We start from the raw sequence: 23,430 nt of genomic DNA, 5'->3' as shown, positions 1-23,430 counted from the left end.
TTAGAATTTCATGGCTGCAACACGTGCCAAAGTAGTTGGGAAAGGGCATGCTCACCACTGTGTTACATGGCCTTTCCTTTTAACAACACTCAGTAAAGGTTTGGGAACTGAGGAGACACATTTTTGAAGCTTCTCAGGTGGAATTCTTTCCCATTCTTGCTTGATGTACAGCTTAAGTTGTTCAACAGTCCGGGGGTCTCCCTTCTGCTATTTTAGGCTTCATAATGTGCCACACATTTTCAATGGGAGACAGGTCTGGACTACAGGCAGGCCAGTCTAGTACCCGCACTCTTTTACTATGAAGCCACGTTGATGTAACACGTGGCTTGGCATTGTCTTGCTGAAATAAGCAGGGGCGTCCATGGTAACGTTGCTTGGATGGCAACATATGTTGCTCCAAAACCTGTATGTACCTTTCAGCATTAATGGTGCCTTCACAGATGTGTAAGTTACCCATGTCTTGGGCACTAATACACCCCCATACCATCACACATGCTGCCTTTTACACTTTGCACCTATAACAATCCGGATGGTTCTTTTCCTCTTTGGTCCGGAGGACACAACGTCCACAGTTTCCAAAAACTATTTGAAATGTGGACTCGTCAAACTACAGAACGCTTTCCCACTTTGTATCAGTCCATCTTAGATGAGCTCAGGCCCAGTGAAGCCGATGGCGTTTCTGGGTGTTGTTGATAAACGATTTTCGCCTTGCATAGGAGAGTTTTAACTTGCACTTACAGATGTAGCGACCAACTGTAGTTACTGACAGTGGGTTTCTGAAGTGTTCCTGAGCCCATGTGGTGATATCCTTTACACACTGATGTCGCTTGTTGATGCAGTACAGCCTGAGGGATGGAAGGTCACGGGCTTAGCTGCTTACGTGCAGTGATGTCTCCAGATTCTCTGAACCCTTTGATGATATTACGGAGCGTAGATGGTGAAATCCCTAAATTCCTTGCAATAGCTGCTTGAGAAAGGTTTTTCTTAAACTGTTCAACAATTTGCTCACGCATTTGTTGACAAAGTGGTGACCCTCGCCCCATCCTTGTTTGTGAATGACTGAGCATTTCATGGAATCTACTTTTATACCCAATCATGGCACCCACCTGTTCCCAGTTTGCCTGTTCACCTGTGGGATGTTCCAAATACCGTATTTTCCGCACCATAAGGCGCCCTGGGTTATAAGCCGCGCCTTCAATGAACGGCATATTTCAAAACTTTGTCCACCTATAAGCCGCCCCGTGTTATAAGCCGCATCTAACTGCGCTAAAGGAATGTCAAAAAAACAGTCAGATAGGTCAGTCAAACTTTAATAATATATTAAAAACCAGCGTTCTAACAACTCTGTTCACTCCCAAAATGTACGCAAATGTGCAATCACAAACATACGTATATCAACATGGACAGAGCTGCGTGAAAAAAGCCACCCGGCCTCTTCGCGTAAACTTAAACTTACCTTAACCACTCGCTCATCTGTTCTTCATCCATCCCTTCGAGTTAGCTTTTATGATGACGCCGGCTGGAAAGGTCTCTTTTGGCAAGGTCTTCCTTTTGAATATCACCATGGGTGGAAGTTTCTGGCCATTAGCATGGCAAGCTAGAACCACAGTGAAGGATGACTTCTCATTCCCTGTGGTGCGAATATTCACCGTACGTGCTCCCGTTGTATCCACAGTGCGGTTCACAGGAATATCAGTTGCTGTGAAATACGGTAGTAATCCGTGTGCGGATGGAGAGATTGCGTCTTTTCATGAACCGGATCCTTGTCGCTTTGTAGGAGCCATTTTGTGGTCTTTACAGATGTAAACACACAAAGGAAATGAAACGTACGGTGATATCCGCGCCCTTTTTCTTTTTCTACGCGGGCGGGTGGTTGCTTACAGTAGAAGAAGAAGCGCTTCCTGTTCTATGGGGGCGGGTGCTTACCTTGGCGGTTGCTTGCGTAGAAGAAGAAGCGCTTCCTGTTCTACCGGGAAAAAAGATGGCGGCTGTTTACCGAAGTTGCGAGACCGAAACTTTATGAAAATGAATCTTAATATTAATCCATATATAAAGCGCACCGGGTTAAAAGCCGCACTGTCAGCTTTTGAGTAAATTTGTGGTTTTTAGGTGCGGCTAATAGTGCGGAAAATACGGTAAGTGTTTGATGAGCATTCTTCAACTTTATCAGTATTTATTGCCACCTTTCCCAACTTCTTTGTCACGTGTTGCTGGCATCAAATTGTAAAGTTAATGATTATTTGCAACAACAAAAAAATGTTTATCAGTTTGAACATCAAATATGTTGTCTTTGTAGCATATTCAACTGAATATGGCTTGAAAAGGATTTACGTCCAGCCTTATGCTACACCTGCAGGCCACGCCCCCTCCCCGCCCCGTCAGCACCGTCGTTCTGGCCCAGGTAGAAAAAATGGCAGCGGCGACAATCTCGGTGGAGCAGGATGAGTTGATATGTTCCGTGTGTCTGGAGCTGCTGAGGGAGCCGGTGACGCTGCCGTGCGGACACAGCTACTGCCTCACCTGCGTGCAAGACTACTGGAGCGGAAGCCGGCAGAAGGGCCAGTACACCTGTCCTCAGTGCAGGCAGGTGTTCAGCCCCAAACCTCCGCTCAACCGCAACCAGGTGCTGGGCGAGCTGCTGGACAAGTTGCAGCAAAGCGGACTCAAAGACGCGCCACTTCCCACTCGGGACGTGAAATGCGGACTTTGTCCTTCAGGCGAGGAAAGCAGAGCCGTCAAGTCGTGCGTCACGTGCTCGGAGTTCTACTGCGCGGCTCACCTGAGGGCTCACGAGGGGCGCTTCCGGGGGCGGGGCCACAGCCTGGTCCCGCTCGTGGTGACACCACAGGTATTGTTGTTGTTGTTGTTGTTGTTGATTTGTTGACAAAATAGACTTTTTCTGTTGACCTCTGAACGCGTGTATTACCACCACTCACCGCTAGGTGACACCATCACGCTGTCGAAGAATACGCATGCGCACCGCCTTCTTCCTCTTCCGGGTTTGACTCAAACGGAGTACAATTTCTTCGCCGTTTATGTGAGTTTAAATGTTTAAATATGTTAGTAAACACTTTAGTAATCGCTTTGTAGTAAACATTAATCTGACCCCACTCAGCAACAACCTTGCTGTCTGTCATGTTTCGCTATGAAATCCACTCGCGTCTTTCGACTGGATTTTGGCGGCTTTTCTTTCTTTTTTTTCTTCCTTTTAGTTTATTTGGAACATGAACACACTTACAATATAATATATCACACTATTTAGTTTATTTGGAACACTTACAATATAATATATCACACTATTTAGTTTATTTGGAACACTTACAATATAATATATCACACTATTTAGTTTATTTGGAACACTTACAGTATAATATATCACACTATTTAGTTTATTTGGAACATGAACACACTTACAGTATAATATACCACACTATTTCATATCATTTCTCTTTACATCATGTCCGAAAAGGAGTAGGAAGAAGCTAAGCTTATTTTGCTGAACTCCTTCGTACTTGCACCTGGCTCCCTGACAACAAGCTATCCATACAGGTAAAAGCCAGTAAATTAGAATATTTTGAAAAACTTGATTTATTTCAGTAATTGCATTCAAAAGGTGTAACTTGTACATTATATTTATTCATTGCACACAGACTGATGCATTCAAATGTTTATTTCATTTAATTTTGATGATTTGAAGTGGCAACAAATGAAAATCCAAAATTCCGTGTGTCACAAAATTAGAATATTACTTAAGGCTAATACAAAAAAGGGATTTTTAGAAATGTTGGCCAACTGAAAAGTATGAAAATGAAAAATATGAGCATGTACAATACTCTATACTTGGTTGGAGCTCCTTTTGCCTCAATTACTGCGTTAATGCGGCGTGGCATGGAGTCGATGAGTTTCTGGCACTGCTCAGGTGTTATGAGAGCCCAGGTTGCTCTGATAGTGGCCTTCAACTCGTCTGCGTTTTTGGGTCTGGCATTCTGCATCTTCCTTTTCACAATACCCCACAGATTTTCTATGGGGCTAAGGTCAGGGGAGTTGGCGGGCCAATTTAGAACAGAAATACCATGGTCCGTAAACCAGGCACGGGTAGATTTTGCGCTGTGTGCAGGCGCCAAGTCCTGTTGGAACTTGAAATCTCCATCTCCATAGAGCAGGTCAGCAGCAGGAAGCATGAAGTGCTCTAAAACTTGCTGGTAGACGGCTGCGTTGACCCTGGATCTCAGGAAACAGAGTGGACCGACACCAGCAGATGACATGGCACCCCAAACCATCACTGATGGTGGAAACTTTACACTAGACTTCAGGCAACATGGATCCTGTGCCTCTCCTGTCTTCCTCCAGACTCTGGGACCTCGATTTCCAAAGGAAATGCAAAATTTGCATGGTTGGGTGATGGTTTGGGGTGCCATGTCATCTGCTGGTGTCGGTCCACTCTGTTTCCTGAGATCCAGGGTCAACGCAGCCGTCTACCAGCAAGTTTTAGAGCACTTCATGCTTCCTGCTGCTGACCTGCTCTATGGAGATGGAGATTTCAAGTTCCAACAGGACTTGGCGCCTGCACACAGCGCAAAATCTACCCGTGCCTGGTTTACGGACCATGGTATTTCTGTTCTAAATTGGCCCGCCAACTCCCCTGACCTTAGCCCCATAGAAAATCTGTGGGGTATTGTGAAAAGGAAGATGCAGAATGCCAGAGCCAAAAACGCAGAAGAGTTGAAGGCCACTATCAGAGCAACCTGGGCTCTCATAACACCTGAGCAGTGCCAGAAACTCATCGACTCCATGGCACGCCGCATTAACGCAGTAATTGAGGCAAAAGGAGCTCCAACCAAGTATTGAGTATTGTACATGCTCATATTTTTCATTTTCATACTTTTCAGTTGGCCAACATTTCTAAAAATCCCTTTTTTGTATTAGCCTTAAGTAATATTCTAATTTTGTGACACACGGAATTTTGGATTTTCATTTGTTGCCACTTCAAATCATCAAAATTAAATGAAATAAACATTTGAATGCATCAGTCTGTGTGCAATGAATAAATATAATGTACAAGTTACACCTTTTGAATGCAATTACTGAAATAAATCAAGTTTTTCAAAATATTCTAATTTACTGGCTTTTACCTGTATATCTGATAGTATATATCTGTATCATGAATCAATTTAAGTGGACCCCGACTTAAACAAGTGTAAAAACTTATTGGGGTGTTACCATTTAGTGGTCAATTGTACGGAATATGTACTTCACTGTGCAATCTACTAATAAAAGTTTCAATCAATCAAAACCCCTTTCCCACTTCAGAGCGTTTACAGCTCAAAGAAAAAACAAATGATGTGTCCTTCTGGGTTTTAGCCAAGCTTGTAATGTAACTAATCTATGTGTGTTTAAACATAGATTTAATTTGGGGGTTTGTTGCCCCTTGTGTCAGTAGTAAATTAATAAATGATGTACTAATTAGCTATCACACAAAAAACACAACCAGGATAGCTTTAGTTTGTGTGGTATGTGAAGTCCTGCACATTTAACACTGGTGTGTTGTTGTGTCCCTCAGACAAGTGTCTGTAAAGAGAAGTTATGTCCATATCACCACAAAGTAGTGAGGAGCTACTGCCGAGTGGACCATGAGGGCGCCTGCTCGCGCTGTGTGAAAAGTCAACACAAAGGTCACGAGGTCGTGCAGCTGGTGGACGAGCGTGCATCACAACAGGTATGTCAACAAAGTGTACATAACCGTAACAACAGGTATGTCAACAAAGTGTACATAACCATCACAACAGGTATGTCAACAAAGTGTACATAACCGTAACAGGTATGTCAACAAAGTGTACATAACCGTAACAGGTATGTCAACAAAGTGTACATAACCGTAACAACAGGTATGTCAACAAAGTGTACATAACCGTAACAGGTATGTCAACAAAGTGTACATAACCGTAACAACAGGTATGTCAACAAAGTGTACATAACCGTAACAACAGGTATGTCAACAAAGTGTACATAACCGTAACAGGTATGTCAACAAAGTGTACATAACCGTAACAACAGGTATGTCATCAAAGTGTACATAACCGTAACAACAGGTATGTCAACAAAGTGTACATAACCGTAACAGGTATGTCAACAAAGTGTACATAACCGTAACAGGTATGTCAACAAAGTGTACATAACCGTAACAACAGGTATGTCAACAAAGTGTACATAACCGTAACAGGTATGTCAACAAAGTGTACATAACCGTAACAACAGGTATGTCAACAAAGTGTACATAACCGTAACAACAGGTATGTCAACAAAGTGTACATAACCGTAACAGGTATGTCAACAAAGTGTACATAACCGTAACAACAGGTATGTCATCAAAGTGTACATAACCGTAACAACAGGTATGTCAACAAAGTGTACATAACCGTAACAGGTATGTCAACAAAGTGTACATAACTGTAACAGGTATGTCAACAAAGTGTACATAACCGTAACAACAGGTATGTCAACAAAGTGTACAAAACCGTAACAACAGGTATGTCAACAAAGTGTACATAACCGTAACAACAGGTATGTCAACAAAGTGTACATAACCGTAACAACAGGTATGTCAACAAAGTGTACATAACCGTAACAACAGGTATGTCAACAAAGTGTACATAACCATCACAACAGGTATGTCAACAAAGTGTACATAACCGTAACAAAACCAAACTTGCATGCCAATACACAATGTAGTCGTTCCTCAACATATTGCAGCTTCACCACATCGCGCTCAGCTTATTTTTTTAAAGCATATTCTATTCTATATATTTATTTGTCCTAAAGTAAGTATTAAGTTTCATTTATGTGTTATACGTATCATAGTGCAGGATTTGTCCTATTTTCTGTTACGTTGTGGCGATTGATGAAAATATTCACCAAGCAGGACTTGTGTTTCCGGTTTAAAGCATGCAAAACCAACTTATCTTACCTATTGGTACCTGCTGTTGTGTATTTGGGATCTGTATAAGTCCCCCCCAAAGTTAAAATAAAGCAGGAAGGCATTGCGTGGATATTAAAAAAAGCAGTGTCAGGTTTAAGCACCAAACTATCTATTAAGCAAGGAATCATGCAGAGACAGAGTTAAATTTTGCTGATGAGGAGAAGGCATGGAGCTGCACACTCAGTTACAGTCTCACCCTACGCTCTGAGGAATAAAAATGAACCACTTTCTACACAATCTCACGACTTAATCTCCACATTAGTGAGTCTTCGGCGTGAGCGATGTCAAAAGACGTGACGCGGGACGAATTAGGACTGGATGGCGTGCCACTCAAAGCTAACAGCTATTAAGTGAGGCACTCCATCTTGGACGTCAGCGCCACGTGACATTGGTGAGCCTTAGGGGAGCAATGCTAACAACACAGCTAATGATCGCAGCTGTAGTAACCGGGTGAGGCTAATAAGCAATGACACTTGCAGCATGCTGTGACAACTGTAATTACAGTAGAACACCATACCTGCCAACTACTCCGGTTTTCCCGTAATTAGTACGGTTTTCATCAACCTATTCCGGGTTACGGTTGCAGTGATAAAAAATACAGTTTTTCATTAATTAAATTTTTTTTTTTTTTTTTTAAAGTTTTATTCACGAAATCGCGTAACAACAATGACAATCGACACTGCTTCCCGTAACTTCCTATCGAGCCATTCCGAATGCCATGCGCGAGGCTATTTATAGCACCGCTGCCATGCGCGAGGCACCAGTTGCCATTGTTTCCAAACGAGCGAACGATCATGGAATCAGCCGGAGAAACATCGCAAACGAGTCTTAAACCGAAAAGAAAACTGCAGTCATTCCGTGAAGAATATTCAAAAGCCTATCCGGGAATAATTATCCGTTCCAAAAAGGGTGAAAACTACGCGAATTGCACCTTGTGCAGACAAGATTTTTCGATCGGACACGGAGGAATTAGCCATGTAAAAGACCACGTTGGGACAAAAAAACACAAGTCTAATGCCGTTGCTAAATTTGGATTTTAGCCACAAAAAGGTAATGACACCAATGTTATCTATTGGAATTGTTTAGTACTGTTATACTGTTAAAAGTGTTTATACTATTTATGCTTTCAAGTCCAAGTTGAAGAAATCTTGTTAAATGTTGACAGCATAACTACCAAAATACAGAAGTATGTCCTTAATATTTTTGCAGTGCTATTTCTGTTGAAAAGTTCAAATGATTACATTAGAGATGTGATGTGCCACTTTTCAAGTGTCTGATGGCTTCAATTCATTTTCATGAATTTTTCATATTTTGAATTCTTTTGAAAGGCTTACAAAAAAACTACATTTGAATTGTAATTCCATGCTATTGACAGGACTATTAATTTCAACGAAGTTAGCTTACCATGTTTACAGTATGATAATTGTGATAGAAATGTGAATTTTAGGCACAGAATATTTTTTACAATTGAACAAGGCAGTAGATTATACAAGCTTGGACAGAAAGTTAATAATGACACCAATTAATTTTTTTAATGGAATTGTTTAGTACTGTTTTACCATTTGTTTACTGTAAAAAGTGTTTATACTTTCAATGAACAAATTGAAGTCTTGTGAAAGGTTGACAGGATAACTGGCATTAACTGTCAAAATAATTTCAAACTATTGAAGTTAGCTTACAGAATAAACATGTCAATCAACCCATATGATTTTTGCTGTAATATTTTTGTTTTGAAAAGTCACTGTGACTGATAGAAAAGTGATGGTTTTAGCAACATTTTAACCTGTCTGAATGCTAATAATCATTTTGCGTCGGGGGGCGAAGCCTGAACCCCCCACCAGGACTTTGTCCTGGACCTACCGGGGCCTGCGGCCCCTGGACCCTGGCTACTAGGTTTTTCTGATTTCAAAAGTTGGCAGGTATGCTATTTACACTAATATGTTGTGAAAAAAATAACACTGTATAATTTACAGTAACAAAAACAAAAAAACAGCTGTACTCTTTTCCTCTTACTCTATTACTTTATGTTGTTAAAAAAACACTATTTTACAGTACAATTCTGGTGACTGTTTTTTTTTACTGTAAAAGATACAGATAATAATAATTAGGGCTGCAGCTAACGATTATTTTTCTATCGATTAATCTGTAGATTATTTTTTCGATTAATCGGTTAATCTATAGATTATTTTTTCGATTAATCTATAGATTATTTTTCCTTTTACCGATTTTTTTTTAATTTAAAATGAAGAGGAAAAAATAAATGTAGGCCAGTTTTTTCAAAAGGCATGGCTTTTATTTACAAAAAAAAAAGTATGGCCACTCAGTCAACATTGACAACAACATGACAAAATATTCTGTAACAATGTAAACATTTAAAACTTTTAACATTTAACAAAATTAAAAGTAGCTTATTTGCTTTTTAATGTGCAAATATAAAAGTAAACATCCAGTGCAAATCTTAATATTCTAGAATAGTATAAGCATTTCAAAAGTAAAAGTATTGCTTATTTTGCTTTAAAATGTGCAAAAATAAAGATAAACATCCAATACAAAAAAGTGCAAAATGGAAATATTCTGTAACAAGTGTAAACATTTCAATAAAAGTAAAAGTATTGCTTATTTGCTAAAATGTGCAAAAATAAAGCTAAACATCCAATACAAAAAAGTGCAAAATGGAAATATTCTGTAACAGTGTAAACATTTCAACAAAAGTAAAAGTATTGCTTATTTTGCTTAATAACACAACAATGATAGTATGATTAAAGTGAAAGTTAATTGTTGGTTTGTACATAGTATATGTAACTGTTAATGTTGTAAAAGGTATTTGCACAACTAATTAACGTTAGCGTTTGTGACACGTCTTGTGCCGTGGGGTTCTGTCAGGACCGACAGACTGAACGCCAGACGGCTTTGCCAGGTTTACAATCTTTTAATTTTACACAAAGTCTTTTCTCTTAGAACTGCGCGGATCGCGCACCTGGGCACGATTGCGGCGTCGCTCCCGGCGCGCCCCGCCTCGCCGCTCGCTCGCCGCCGCCGCCTCTCCACAGCGTTAAAGAGGAGCGCGTCTTTGTAAACACTGAACAGGCACGCCAAACGCGCCTCTCAGAGCGAAACGGTGCTTTAGTTTATGAATTTACAACGCAGATACAAATGACACATTCATGTTTTTGTGTAATAATGACAACGTATACGCACGCGGACGATTGACTTGTTGATGGTGATGGCAAGAACGATGTCGGGTGTTTTCTTTTCAAATGTTCGTTCATAGCCGTTGTGCTGCTATGATAGGCCATTTCCGCTCGACACAGTGTGCATACAACAACATTATTAGGCCGTTTATTGAAATACTCCCACACTTTTGACGACTTTTGGCGTGCTTTTTTCCCCTCGCTCGCATCGTCTGCTTTGCGCTCCGCCATGACAGTAAAGTAGAGTGACGTAAATATGCGACGCGCCGACGCACAAAAACGGCGTCGACGTATTTACGTAACCGATGACGTCGACTACGTCGACGCGTCGTTTCAGCCTTAATAATAATAGATTTTATTTGTAAAAAGCACTTTACATCGAGTAAACAACCTCAAAGTGCTACAGTGTATTAAAACAAAAAATAAAAAGATAATACAAAATAAATACAAATAAAAACTAGAACAGCCAAATAGCTAAAACTAGTATGCATATATCTAAAAAAAAAAAAGGCTTTTTAAAGCCTTTTTTAAAAGCATCCACAGTCTGTGGTGCCTTCAAGTGGTCAGGGAGAGCGTTCCACAGACTGGGAGCGGCGGAGCAGAAAGCCCGGTCTCCCATTGTTCGTAGCTTTGTCCTCGGAGGTTGGAGGAGGTCAGCCTGTCCAGATATGTTTTATACATCCATCCATCCAGTATATGAAAACAATATTTATTATTCAAATGCATGGGGGAAAACAAATCATATTAGTTGTTACAAGCGGCCCTCTGTAACTGGGATGTGGCCCTCAATGAAAAGAAGTTTGAGGTCCCTGCCCTAGGGGCTGCGAGGACCACACTGAGCATTAAGTGATACATTGAAAATGTTCCTGACTCAACTCTTCTTGTGCTCTTTTCTAGAGAAAATTACAAGAAGCATCTTTGAAGTGTGAGCAGAACCTAAAAGAGTCTGAGAAGGAGCTGCGATATGCTGTCAGGTACATCAAAGTGAGTACATGCTAACTTACTTCAAACTCTTTCTTCTTACATGAAATAATCAAAGCAACCAACTTTTAGTTCAGTTTTTTCCGCTGTAAAAATAGGTTCTTTAAAATAGATGTTATTCTTTTACCCTCATTCCTGTAATAATAATTCAAATAATATTTAAGATCATTTTTACAATTGTAGCTAAAATTAGCATTTCAGGATATCCATCCATCCATCCATCTTCTTCCGCTTATCCGAGGTCGGGTCGCGGGGGCAGCAGCCTAAGCAGGGAAGCCCAGACTTCCCTCTCCCCAGCCACTTGGTCCAGCTCTTCCTGTGGGACCCCGAGGCGTTCCCAGGCCAGCCGGGAGACATAGTCTTCCCAACGTGTCCTGGGTCTTCTCCGCGGCCTCCTACCGGTCAAACGTGCCCTAAACACCTCCCTAGGGAGGCGTTCGGGTGGCATCCTGACCAGATGCCCGAACCACCTCATCTGGCTCCTCTCCATGTGGAGGAGCAGCGGCTTTACTTTGAGCTCCTCCCGGATGGCAGAACTTCTCACCCTATCTCTAAGGGAGAGCCCCGCCACCCGGCGGAGGAAACTCATTTCGGCCGCTTGTACCCGTGATCTTGTCCTTTCGGTCATAACCCAAAGCTCATGACCATAGGTGAGGATGGGAACATAGATCGACCGGTAAATTTAGAGCTTTGCCTTCCGGCTCAGCTCCTTCTTCACCACAACGGATCGATACAGCGTCCGCATTGCTGAAGACGCCGCACCGATCCGCCTGTCGATCTCACGATCCACTCTTCCCCCACTCGTGAACAAGACTCCGAGGTACTTGAACTCCTCCACTTGGGGCAAGATCTCCTCCCCAACCCGGAGATGGCACTCCACCCTTTTCCGGGAGAGAACCATGGACTCGGACTTGGAGGTGCTGATTCTCATCCCAGTCGCTTCACACTCAGCTGCGAACCGATCCAGTGAGAGCTGAAGATCCTGGCCAGATGAAGCCATCAGGACCACATCATCTGCAAAAAGCAGAGACCTAATCCTGCAGCCACCAAACCAGATCCCCTCAACGCCTTGACTGCGCCTAGAAATTCTGTCCATAAAAGTTATGAACAGAATGGGTGACAAAGGGCAGCCTTGGCGGAGTCCAACCCTCACTGGAAACGTGTCCGACTTACTGCCGGCAATGCGGACCAAGCTCTGACACTGATCATACAGGGAGCGGACTGCCACAATCAGACGGTCTGATACCCCGTACTCTCTGAGCACTCCCCACAGGACTTCCCGAGGGACACGGGAACACATGAAAACACATGTAGACTGGTTGGGCAAACTCCCATGCACCCTCAAGGACCCTGCCGAGAGTATAGAGCTGGTCCACAGTTCCACGACCAGGACGAAAACCACACTGTTCCTCCTGAATCCGAGGTTCGACTATCCGGCGTAGCCTCCTCTCCAGTACACCTGAATAGACCTTACCGGGAAGGCTGAGGAGTGTGATCCCACGATAGTTAGAACACACCCTCCGGTTCCCCTTCTTAAAGAGAGGAACCACCACCCCGGTCTGCCAATCCAGTGGTACTTTGGTTTCAGGATAAAAATGTAAATTGTATTGGTATATGTATATTACCTTTCCTTGATGCGCCGCCCCTGAACTAGTGCCCACTAGTGGACAAGTCCATCCATCCATCCATTTTCTACCACTTGTCCCTTTCGGGGTCACGGGGGGGGGGGGGGCTGGAGCCTATCTCAGCTGCATTCGGGCAGAAGGCGGGGTACACCCTGGACAAGTCGCCACCTCATCACAGGGCCAACACAGATAAGTAAAGCCTTTAATTGAAAAAAACAAACTGCTGCACCAAACCCAACAGTCAATCAATCAATCAATCATCCATCCATCCATTTTCTACCGCTTATTCCCTTCGGGGTCGAGGGGGGCGCTGGAGCCTATCTCAGCTACAATCGGGCGGAAGGCGGAGTACACCCTGGACAAGTCGCCACCTCATCACAGGGCCAACACAGATAGACAGACAACATTCACACTCACATTCACACACTAGGGACCATTTAGTGTTGCCAATCAACCTATCCCCAGGTGCATGTCTTTGGAGGTGGGAGGAAGCTTGGGTAGAACCCACGCAGTCACGGGGAGAACATGCAAACTCCACACAGAAAGATCCCGAGCCCGGGATTGAACTCACGACTACTCAGGACCTTCGTATTGTGAGGCAGACGCACTAACCCCTCACCCACCGTGCTGCCCCATCAATCAATCAATCAATGTTTATTTATATAGCCATAAATCCTGAGTGTCTCAAAGGGCTGCACAAGCCACAACGACAGTATGACTCATTACATTTGAGCTAATAAAGCATCAGTAGAACTGCTCGGGTTTGACTGCTTGTTGCTTGTTCTTGAGGGCCAAATATCACAGACTTACATTACAAAACATCTCAACAATTTTTATCACAATTCTAATCAGACAGGCTGGAGATTGACATTCACACACTAACAACAATAAATATTGAAATTAATTCTGTTACAATTTAAATCATTCGTTTTTCACCCTTAAAGTCCTCCTGTGTCCAGGGACTTATATAAACAAGATTTGATTAAAAATATTGTTCCAACTACAATTGTACTAACATTAACTAATTTCAGCGATCCTTGAACTCCCTGTAGTTTGTTTACATGCACAACTTTCTCTGATGCTGCCACAGAAAGACGTGTTTCATGCCACTCCTTCTTTGTCTCATATTGTCCACCAAATATTTTATGCTGTGCGTGAATGCACAAAGGTGAGCTAGCTAACCACTAGGCCACCTGCTCAGTGGCCTAGTGGTTAGAGTGTCCGCCCTGAGATCAGAAGGTTGTGAGTACCAAATACCAAAGACTATAAAAATGGGAGCCATTACCTCCCTGCTTGGCACTCATGCATCAAGGCTTGGAATTGGGGGTTAAATCACCAAAAATGATTCCCGGGCGCGGCCACTGCTGCTCAATGCTCCCCTCACCTCCCAGGGGGTGATCAAGGGGATGGGTTAAATGCAGAGAACATATTTCACCACACCTGGTGTGTGTGTGACAATCATTGCTACTTTAACTGTAACATACTAGACTTTATCGATTTGCCCACATTCAAGAGCTCTATCTTTAGATCAGTGGTTCTTAACCTTGTTGGAGGTAGCGAACCCCACCACTTTCATATGCGCTTTCACCCAACCCTTCTTTAGTGAAAAATATGTTTTTTTTTCAAATTCAAGACAAAGTTATATGTTTTAGGTAACACTTTAGTATGGGGAACATATTCTAAGTAACAAAGACTTAATTTAGAGTTATTTCAGGCATGTGATTTGACCACAATGAAAAAGACTGAAAACATTTTTTCACCAATTTAACATGCTAAAATTAACAAAGACAGCACCATTTGAAGAAAATATTTTAGTGTTTAAAGCATACTTGCCAACCCTCCCGGATTTTCCGGGAGACTCCCGAAATTCAGCGCCTCTCCCGAAAACCTCCCGGGACACATTTTCTCCCGAAAATCTCCCGAAATTCAGGCGGACTCAGGTCCTCCCACAATATAACAGCATACCTGCCCAATCAAGTTATAACTGTAGAATGATGGAGGGCGAGTTCTTGGTTTCTTATGTGGGTTTATTGTTAGGCAGTTTCATTAACGTCCTCCCAGCGTGGCAACAACACACAACAACAGCAGTCACTTTTTTGTATATCGTAAAGCAGTTCGTCTGCCGTAAACAGCAATGTTGTGACACTCTTAAACAGGACAATACTGCCATCTAGTGCATTTGATGAAAGCACTTTTGTGCGCGCCACACAGCAATGCATCATCAGAGAGGGTGTTCAGCATGGTTCGAAAAATAGTGACAGAGAATAGAACAAGGATGGACAATTCAACCCTTAACTCAACAATGAGTAGATGAGTGGTATGTGTGTGTATATGTGTAAATAAATGAACACTGAAATTCAAGTATTTATTTTATATATATATATATATATATATTTAATTAAAAAAAAAAAAAAAAAATATATATATATATATATATATATATATATTTCTAGAATTCACTGAACATCAAGTATTTCTTATATATATATATATATATATATATATATATATATATATATATACCGTATTTTCCGCACTTTTAGCCGCACCTAAAAACCACAAATTTACTCAAAAGCTGACAGTGCGGCTTTTAACCCGGTGCGCTTTATATATGGATTAATATTAAGATTCATTTTCATAAAGTTTCGGTCTCGCAACTACGGTAAACAGCCGCCATCTTTTTTCCCCGTAGAAGAGGAAGTGCTTCTTCTTCTACGCAAGCAACCGCCAAGGTAAGCACCCGCCCCCATAGAACAGGAAGCGCTTCTTCTTCTACTGTAAGCAACCACCCGCCCGCGTAGAAGAAGAAGAATCGCGCGGATATTACGTTTCATTTCCTTTGTGTGTTTACATCTGTAAAGACCACAAAATGGCTCCTACTAAGCGACAGGTTTCCGGTTCATGAAAAGACGCAATCTCTCCATCCGCACACGGACTACTATTTCACAGCAACTGCCTAAAGACTTTCAAGAAAAGCTGGCTACTTTCCGTGCATATTGTAAAAACAAGATAGCTGAAAAAAAGATCCGGCCAGAGAACATTATCAACATGGACGAGGTTCCACTGACTTTTGATATTCCTGTGAACCGCACTGTGGATACAACGGGAGCACGTACGGTGAATATTCGCACCACAGGGAATGAGAAGTCATCCTTCACTGTGGTTCTAGCTTGCCATGCTAATGGCCAGAAACTTCCACCCATGGTGATATTCAAAAGGAAGACCTTGCCAAAAGAGACCTTTCCAGCCGGCGTCATCATAAAAGCTAACTCGAAGGGATGGATGAATGAAGAAAAGATGAGCGAGTGGTTAAGGGAAGTTTACGCGAAGAAGCCGGGTGGCTTTTTTCACGCAGCTCCGTCCATGTTGATATACGACTCCATGCGCGCCCACATCACGCTGGTTTTTAATATATTATTAAAGTTTGACTGACCTATCTGACTGTTTTTTTGACATTCCTTTAGCGCAGTTAGATGCGGCTTATAACACGGGGCGGCTTATAGGTGGACAAAGTTTTGAAATATGCCGTTCATTGAAGGCGCGGCTTATAACCCAGGGCGCCTTATGGTGCGGAAAATACGGTATATGAAATACTTGACTTGGTGAATTCTAGCTGTAAATATACTCCTCCCCGTTTAGCCACGCCCCCCCCCCCCCCCCCCCCACCTCCCGAAATCGGAGGTCTCTAGGTTTGCAAGTATGGTTTAAAGACATGAAAACATCATTAATAGAACATACCTTGCTTCAAGTTGTTTCATATGTTTTTGGCGTTTCGCATGTACTTCCAAAGCCTTGAAACCTCGTGATCCATAGTCAATATTATCATGACACCACGTGCACAAAACCTTTCCGGGACGATCGATTTTCCGAATAAAATCACCGAACAAAGTCGTAACTTCCTTCTTCCCAACAGTATCAGTGATTTCCCTTTCCATCCAGTCCCATCGAAATGTATTTTTGACATGTTTATCAATTTCTTTTACTCGTAAAGCGTCCTTTCTCTCGAGAACCGACATCGTTTACATATGGAAAATGGCGGGAATAACCATTATGAATGATGACGTTATTAACGTCATCATTCATAACAGATGTCCTGATTGGTCACAAGGAACATATCGACCAATCAACTACGGCGTAATATAAACTACGTCTCCAAGGGTTAGGGCCAGGGTTTGAGGGTTAGGGTTATAATAAGGCCATGCCGAATAAGGCATTAATAAGTACTTAATAATGGCTAGTTAAGAGCCAATATGTTACTAATTTGCATGTTAATAAGCAACTAATTAATGGTGAATATGTTCCCACCATGTTTTATTACTGGTGCACAAAATGTAGCGTGCATGAACATCACCTTGTTCAAAGAACAAAAGCAACACAGTGCATAAACTCACAACAAATTACACACCTGCAAATCAGTCTGACTTCTGCTGTTGTCGTATCCGTAATACGCCGATAGGGAGAAGTTTTTATTTACACGATGAGTCGGGTGTACTGGAGAGGAGGCTACGCCGGATAGTCGAACCTCGGATTCAGGAGGAACAGTGTGGTTTTCGTCCTGGTCGTGGAACTGTGGACCAGCTCTATACTCTCGGCAGGGTCCTTGAGGGTGCATGGGAGTTTGCCCAACCAGTCTACATGTGTTTTGTGGACTTGGAGAAGGCATTCGACCGTGTCCCTCGGGAAGTCCTGTGGGGAGTGCTCAGAGAGTATGGGGTAACGGACTGTCTGATTGTGGCAGTCCGCTCCATGTATGATCAGTGTCAGAGCTTGGTCCGCATGGCCGGCAGTAAGTCGGACACGTTTCCAGTGAGGGTTGGACTCCGCCAAGGCTGCCCTTTGTCACCCATTCTGTTCATAACTTTTATGGACAGAATTTCTAGGCGCAGTCAAGGCGTTGAGGGGATCTGGTTTGGTGGCTGCAGGATTAGGTCTCTGCTTTTTGCAGATGATGTGGTCCTGATGGCTTCATCTGGCCAGGATCTTCAGCTCTCGCTGGATCGGTTCGCAGCCGAGTGTGAAGCGACTTGGATGAGAATCAGCACCTCCAAGTCCGAGTCCATGGTTCTCGCCCGGAAAAGGGTGGAGTGCCATCTCCGGGTTGGGGAGGAGATCTTGCCCCAAGTGGAGGAGTTCAAGTACCTCGGAGTCTTGTTCACGAGTGAGGGAAGAGTGGATCGTGAGATCGACAGGCGGATCGGTGCGGCGTCTTCAGTAATGCGGACGCTGTATCGATCCGTTGTGGTGAAGAAGGAGCTGAGCCGGAAGGCAAAGCTCTCAATTTACCGGTCGATCTACGTTCCCATCCTCACCTATGGTCATGAGCTTTGGGTTATGACTGAAAGGACAAGATCACGGGTACAAGCGGCCGAAATGAGTTTCCTCCGCCGGGTGGCGGGGCTCTCCCTTAGAGATAGGGTGAGAAGCTCTGTCATTCGGGGGGAGCTCAAAGTAAAGCCGCTGCTCCTCCACATGGAGAGGAGCCAGATGAGGTGGTTCGGGCATCTGGTCAGGATGCCACCCGATCGCCTCCCTAGGGAGGTGTTTAGGGCACGTCCGACCGGTAGGAGGCCACGGGGAAGACCCAGGACACGTTGGGAAGACTATGTCTCCCGGCTGGCCTGGGAACGCCTCGGGATCCCCTGGGAGGAGCTGGACGAAGTGGCTGGGGAGAGGGAAGTCTGGGCTTCCCTGCTTAGGCTGCTGCCCCCGCGACCCGACCTCGGATAAGCGGAAGAAGATGGATGGAGTCGGGTGTGTCTCGACCTCCGCCGAACCCCTGAGCCCGACTCACCGAACCCCTAGGGTTCCATGGAACCCAGGTTAAGAACCACTGCTTTAGAGGTTAGCATGGCATCATGTATCCTCCCTTGTTTGATGTAACAAACTTACTTTGTCACCATTGGAGGCAAAGATTAGGGACTGAGAAGTAGCTTTACTCTGTGGAGGGACATTAGCAAGGAAGCTTGTGTTGAGTCAGATTTATGTGTCATCATCACAATATAACAATAATATTAATCAGCGGCTAAGTTCCTATCTCTTCTATGGTCTAACTCCAGTATTGCACTCAGCCTTTTGCTGCTCAAACTAAGTCATCAGTAGCAAGTTCATTTCCAAAGAAAGGTACTTCACAGGTGCATTTTATTACTTGAAGGACAAGGGTTAAGATATCCAGTCACAGTGAATATAACAAGATGATGTCCTGCAGCACGCCACTGAGGCGGCGGTGGAGGAAAGTGAGAGAATATTCTCCAAGCTCATCCGCGCCATGGAGAAGCAGAGGGGTGACGTGAAGGAGATGATCCGAGGCCGTGAGCAAGCAGCCCTCGCTCAAACAGAGCATCTCCTGGAGAAGGTGGAGAGGGAGATGATGGAGGTGAGGAGAGGAGAGGCGGAGCTTGAGAAGCTCTCTCGCCTGGACGACCACCTCCACTTCCTTCAGGTGAGCGGCGGGACTTCAATGAGTCACTTCCGGGTTTGTTTTCTTCCAATTGGCTCTGCTCATCATTGCAGAAGTGCAGAGTTCTTCACTTCCCCACCAAGAAGGTGCAGATTCCCAACACGGACACATTCCCATACTTGATGTACAAAAGCATCAGAGGAGGTTTGGCCGAGCTGAGGGACAGTCTGGACGAAAGTCTGCAGCGAGAGTTCAACAGAATCTCTGACAAAGGCAAGCAAGATGCCACTGCACTTATTCTAAAATAATAATAATAATATGTCTTCATTTCCAGTGTCTTCACTGAAGGAAACCAGCAATCCAAATCCCTCAGAGAAGATGAGAGGTATAAGCAACTAAGTTGACTTTAGTAGTTACTCACACTGTAACCTTGATATGGAACTGTTAGTCAAATATCATCAAGGCTTAATTAGAAAATGAAGTACACTGCAAAAAGTCAGTGTTCAAAAACAAGAATAATTAAAGCTGCAAGCAGCATTGGTCGGGCCCGCATATTTGGCAGGTGCTAGTCCTAAGTGTCCCAATACTTTTGTCAAGTTTTAATCCTAAGTGTCCCAATACTTTTGTCCAGTTTTAGTCCTAAGTGTCCCAAAACATTTGTCCAGTTTTAGTCCTAAGTGTCCCAATACTTTTGTCCAGTGGTAGTTCTATGTGTCCCAATACTTTTGTCAAGTTTTAGTCCCAAGTGGCCCAATACTTTTGTCAAGTTTTAGTCCTAAGTGTGCCAATACTTTTGTCCAGTGGTAATCCGAAGTGTCCCAATATTTATGTCAAGTTGTAGTCAAGTGTCCCAAAACTTTTGTCAAGTTTTAGTCCCAAGTGTCCCAATACTTTTGTCCAGTTGTCGTCCTAAGTGTCCCAATACTTTTGTCCAGTTGTCGTCCTAAGTGTCCCAAGACTTTTGTCTAGTGTACCTACCTTGTCTGCATTGTGTGGGCACGTTGGTGCTTCCTGCTTTTAAGCAGCCATCTTAAAAAAACAGCAGCGCAGCAGCATCAGCGCAGCGGGTCTTTGAAGGCTCATAAAATCAAAACCGGAGCAGTTAGAAAAATTCCTTCGATAACTTTTATTTGGAAGGGTTCAATCTCTCTCCTGTGTTAGTTTGAAGCTGAAACAACAAACGCGCTCAGAGGAGATAATGTTTGAAGAAAGGTGACCGGTTTTTACAAAAATGTTGTGTTGAAGGGGGAATAGCAAACTTCCTGTAGATTTTTGCTGGGGGTTGTCAATTTATGAAATGTAGGTGTAAGTGAGACCTACGGAGAGGATTTTGTTTCATGTTTCTCCGACCTTCCCAGTGGGAGTTACAGACAGTTCTGTCAGTTTTTTCATCCGAGGAGCAGTTTTTTGTGTGTTTCATAAAAAAATTGCGCTAGAGCACAATTTTGACATTTGGGGTTAGGTTTTTTTATTAGATCTCAATGTTTGCCAGTCCTGATGTGTGCGTTCAGTTTGGGGAGTTTTGAAGCATGTTAAGGGGGTCAAATTACAGCTCAAAGAGGCAAAAGTGACTGTTTTTAGTACTTTTTTGTCTTGAAGGGGGAATTGCCAACTTCCTGTTGATTTTAGCCCGAGAATGTACTATTATGAAATCTAGATCTGAGTCAGACCTACATAGAGGTTTTTGTTTCATGTCTCTCCGACCTTCCTAGTGGGAGTTACAGGCAGTCTAGTTTTTTTTCTTCCTAGGGGGCGCTAGAGCGCAATTTTGAGTTTTGAGGTTTTTTGATAAAAAGTTTTGCCGTATATTACTGATGTGTGTGTAAAATTTGGTGAGTTTTGAAGTATGTTAAGGGGGTCAAATTACAGCGCAAAGTTGCGGAATAATAATAATAAAACCTTACAAATTCAATAGGTCCTTATGTCCCATTGGAGTCCTTATACAATGGGCCATGCGGGCCCTAATTAGCTAACCTCAATGAACCCAAAAATACCTTAAAAGAAGTATATTCTCACTAATAACAACTGTACTACTATATGAGTACCTATTTTCTATTGTTTCATTGAAAATAAAACAGCAAAGTCCATTTGGCTGTCATCTGTTTTAATTATGAGACACAATTGTGTCAAAGTCATGATTTTTTTGATATGCTTGAAATAAGAAATGATGACTTTAAAAAAGTAGTTTTATACTTGTGAGTGTTGATGACACAGCTTTGCAACACTTGATGAAATGTAACTTAGATATTGGGTTTCACAATGTAAAGCGCTTTGAGTCACTTGAGAAAAAGCGCTATATAAATGTAATTCACTTCACTTGATATTCTAGTTTCAAGCATGTTTTACTCAATATAGGTCATCAAATCTGTAATATCTCACTGAGATCATTTAGGAGCAAAACACTAAAACAAGTAAAACACGAACAAAATCTGCTTAGTGAGAAGAATGATCTTATCAGACAGAAAATAAGCAAATATCACCCTTATTTGACATATTTCATCTTACTTACATTTCACTTTTTGCAGTGTACTAATCAAACTGCAAAAGGGACTAAAAATAAATGTACAATTATGTAGTGCTAACAAATATACATTAAATTAATGTTAACTGTCAATAAACACTTTAGTCTTAATTTTTGCACTTAAGAAACTTCTATGACTTTAGCTCCAAATTTCTTTTATTACCGTCACTAAACAGACCACAGCTAAGAAACATTTTGGTGGTTCTTTTTTCACCTCAGAAGTACCAACATTAAAATAAACATTTAAAAAAAGGCAGATGTTTTTAAATATTTTTTTTATAGATTACCCAGTTTGTAAAGTTACACTGTTGGAATATTTGATTGTTTGGCTCTCGCGGCCCAACAACGGTTAAGAAACAACTTTGTCATAAGTTTTCTTTAGTTGGTTTTACTCACGAACTCTTCTTCCTGTCGTCATAGTAACCATCGATGCTCACATCCCGCATGACTCGGAACCAAAGAGCAGAGAAGAATTTCTGCATTGTGAGTAAGAGGTTTTGTTGTGAAAGTGTGTGGTTGCTCATGTGCTGACTGTGTTCAGACGCGCAGGACTTAGAGCTGGACCCAAACACGGCCAACCCATACCTCAGTTTGTCTGAAGACCACAGAATGGCGACCACACGCTCCGAGCCCCAGCCGTACCCTCCGAACCCTGAGCGCTTCACCAGCTGGGCTCAGGTTCTGTGTCGGGCAGGCATGGCGGGCCGCTGCTACTGGGAGGTGGAGTGGGCTGGTAAGGGCGGGACCTCAGTGGGCGTGTGCTACAGGAGCATGGGCAGAAGCGGCAGTGGCAGCGACAGCAAACTGGGCCACAATTCTAAATCCTGGAGCCTGGACTGCACACACGGCGGGTGCACGTTTGGACACGACAAGCACAGCGTTGGTGTGGCCACCCTCGGCGGCAACAGGATAGGAGTGTATCTGAACTTTAGAGGCGGGGTCTTATCCTTCTACAGCGTGAGTGACAGCATGGTGCATCTTCACAGCGTCCAGACCACCTTCAACCAGCCCGTCTATCCTGGATTTTGGGTGGGTTTAGGATCTTCTTTGAAGCTCTGCTCCCTGTAGAGACTTACGGCAATGTGAGGGACATTCAATTAGTTAACCTAATTGTTGGAATAATTGTTTGTAAGTTATCACAAAAGAAACGTTGTATTATGAATGCTGTCTTTCGAGGCCTAACAAGAGGAAGAATGCTCGTGAAACGCCACTGTGATTTCAACACAGACAGATGGCAGGATCTGCTCAACTTCCAGAGGAACTCTTTGAAGTGTTAAATGAACTCTCTCTGAAGTATTTCACAAACTCTCTTCCAACTATTTGGTAACCGAGGTCAACGCTATTTACGACCCGCTGCCCTCTTGAAGTTGCCGTGGTCAGGAGACGGGAGGGGTTATCCATTGTCCTCCAACACCTGCCCCAGCTGGATCCAGGAAGAGCCCAAGCCCGAGAAATCCTCTTCTTGGTCTTCAAAGCGACCGAAAACAATGACTGTTTTACATACTCCCCATTCCTGCTGTGACATGTGTTGGTGCGTGAACATTGAACATCTGAATAAATGAGGTGACGAAAACCTTCTTGGTCAGAGCGTGGTGCAGGACTGTACAGAGAGTGCAGTGGCCATGTCTCTCCTCAATATTGAGTCCAAATTGAATTCTGTCTGTTTGATTCCTTGCCTTTTGTCTTGTTTAATAGATGTCCTCAGTGTTTGAACGTGACACTAATATTGTGGCCAAATG

General features: G+C 43.0%; 1 protein-coding gene across 1 annotated transcript; it reads left to right on the top strand.

The window, feature by feature from the left end:
- Positions 1 to 2,391: 2,391 nt before the first annotated feature.
- Positions 2,392 to 23,284, top strand: LOC133590219 (tripartite motif-containing protein 16-like). The gene is made up of 8 exons (XM_072912892.1): positions 2,392 to 2,848; positions 5,561 to 5,716; positions 11,065 to 11,151; positions 18,979 to 19,212; positions 19,284 to 19,443; positions 19,505 to 19,555; positions 22,112 to 22,174; positions 22,233 to 23,284. The coding sequence occupies exons 1-8, from the start codon at positions 2,411 to 2,413 to the stop codon at positions 22,757 to 22,759; spliced, it is 1,716 nt and encodes a 571-aa protein (XP_072768993.1). The 5' UTR covers positions 2,392 to 2,410; the 3' UTR covers positions 22,760 to 23,284.
- Positions 23,285 to 23,430: the final 146 nt, after the last annotated feature.

The sequence above is a fragment of the Nerophis lumbriciformis genome, linkage group LG03, assembly GCF_033978685.3.
Source record: "Nerophis lumbriciformis linkage group LG03, RoL_Nlum_v2.1, whole genome shotgun sequence".
Lineage (NCBI taxonomy): Eukaryota > Metazoa > Chordata > Actinopteri > Syngnathiformes > Syngnathidae > Nerophis > Nerophis lumbriciformis.
Note: the sequence above shows the minus strand (reverse complement) of the source record. Positions and strands in the feature narration are given on the sequence as shown.

Bases quoted from the DNA above. Each gene is read 5' to 3' on its own strand.
- LOC133590219 (XM_072912892.1), top strand. From the start codon at position 2,411: ATGGCAGCGGCGACAATCTCGGTGGAGCAGGATGAGTTGATATGTTCC. The intron at 19,213-19,283 runs GTGAGCGGCGGG...TCATCATTGCAG, and splicing joins ACCACCTCCACTTCCTTCAG to AAGTGCAGAGTTCTTCACTT. The intron at 19,444-19,504 runs GCAAGCAAGATG...CTTCATTTCCAG, and splicing joins CAACAGAATCTCTGACAAAG to TGTCTTCACTGAAGGAAACC.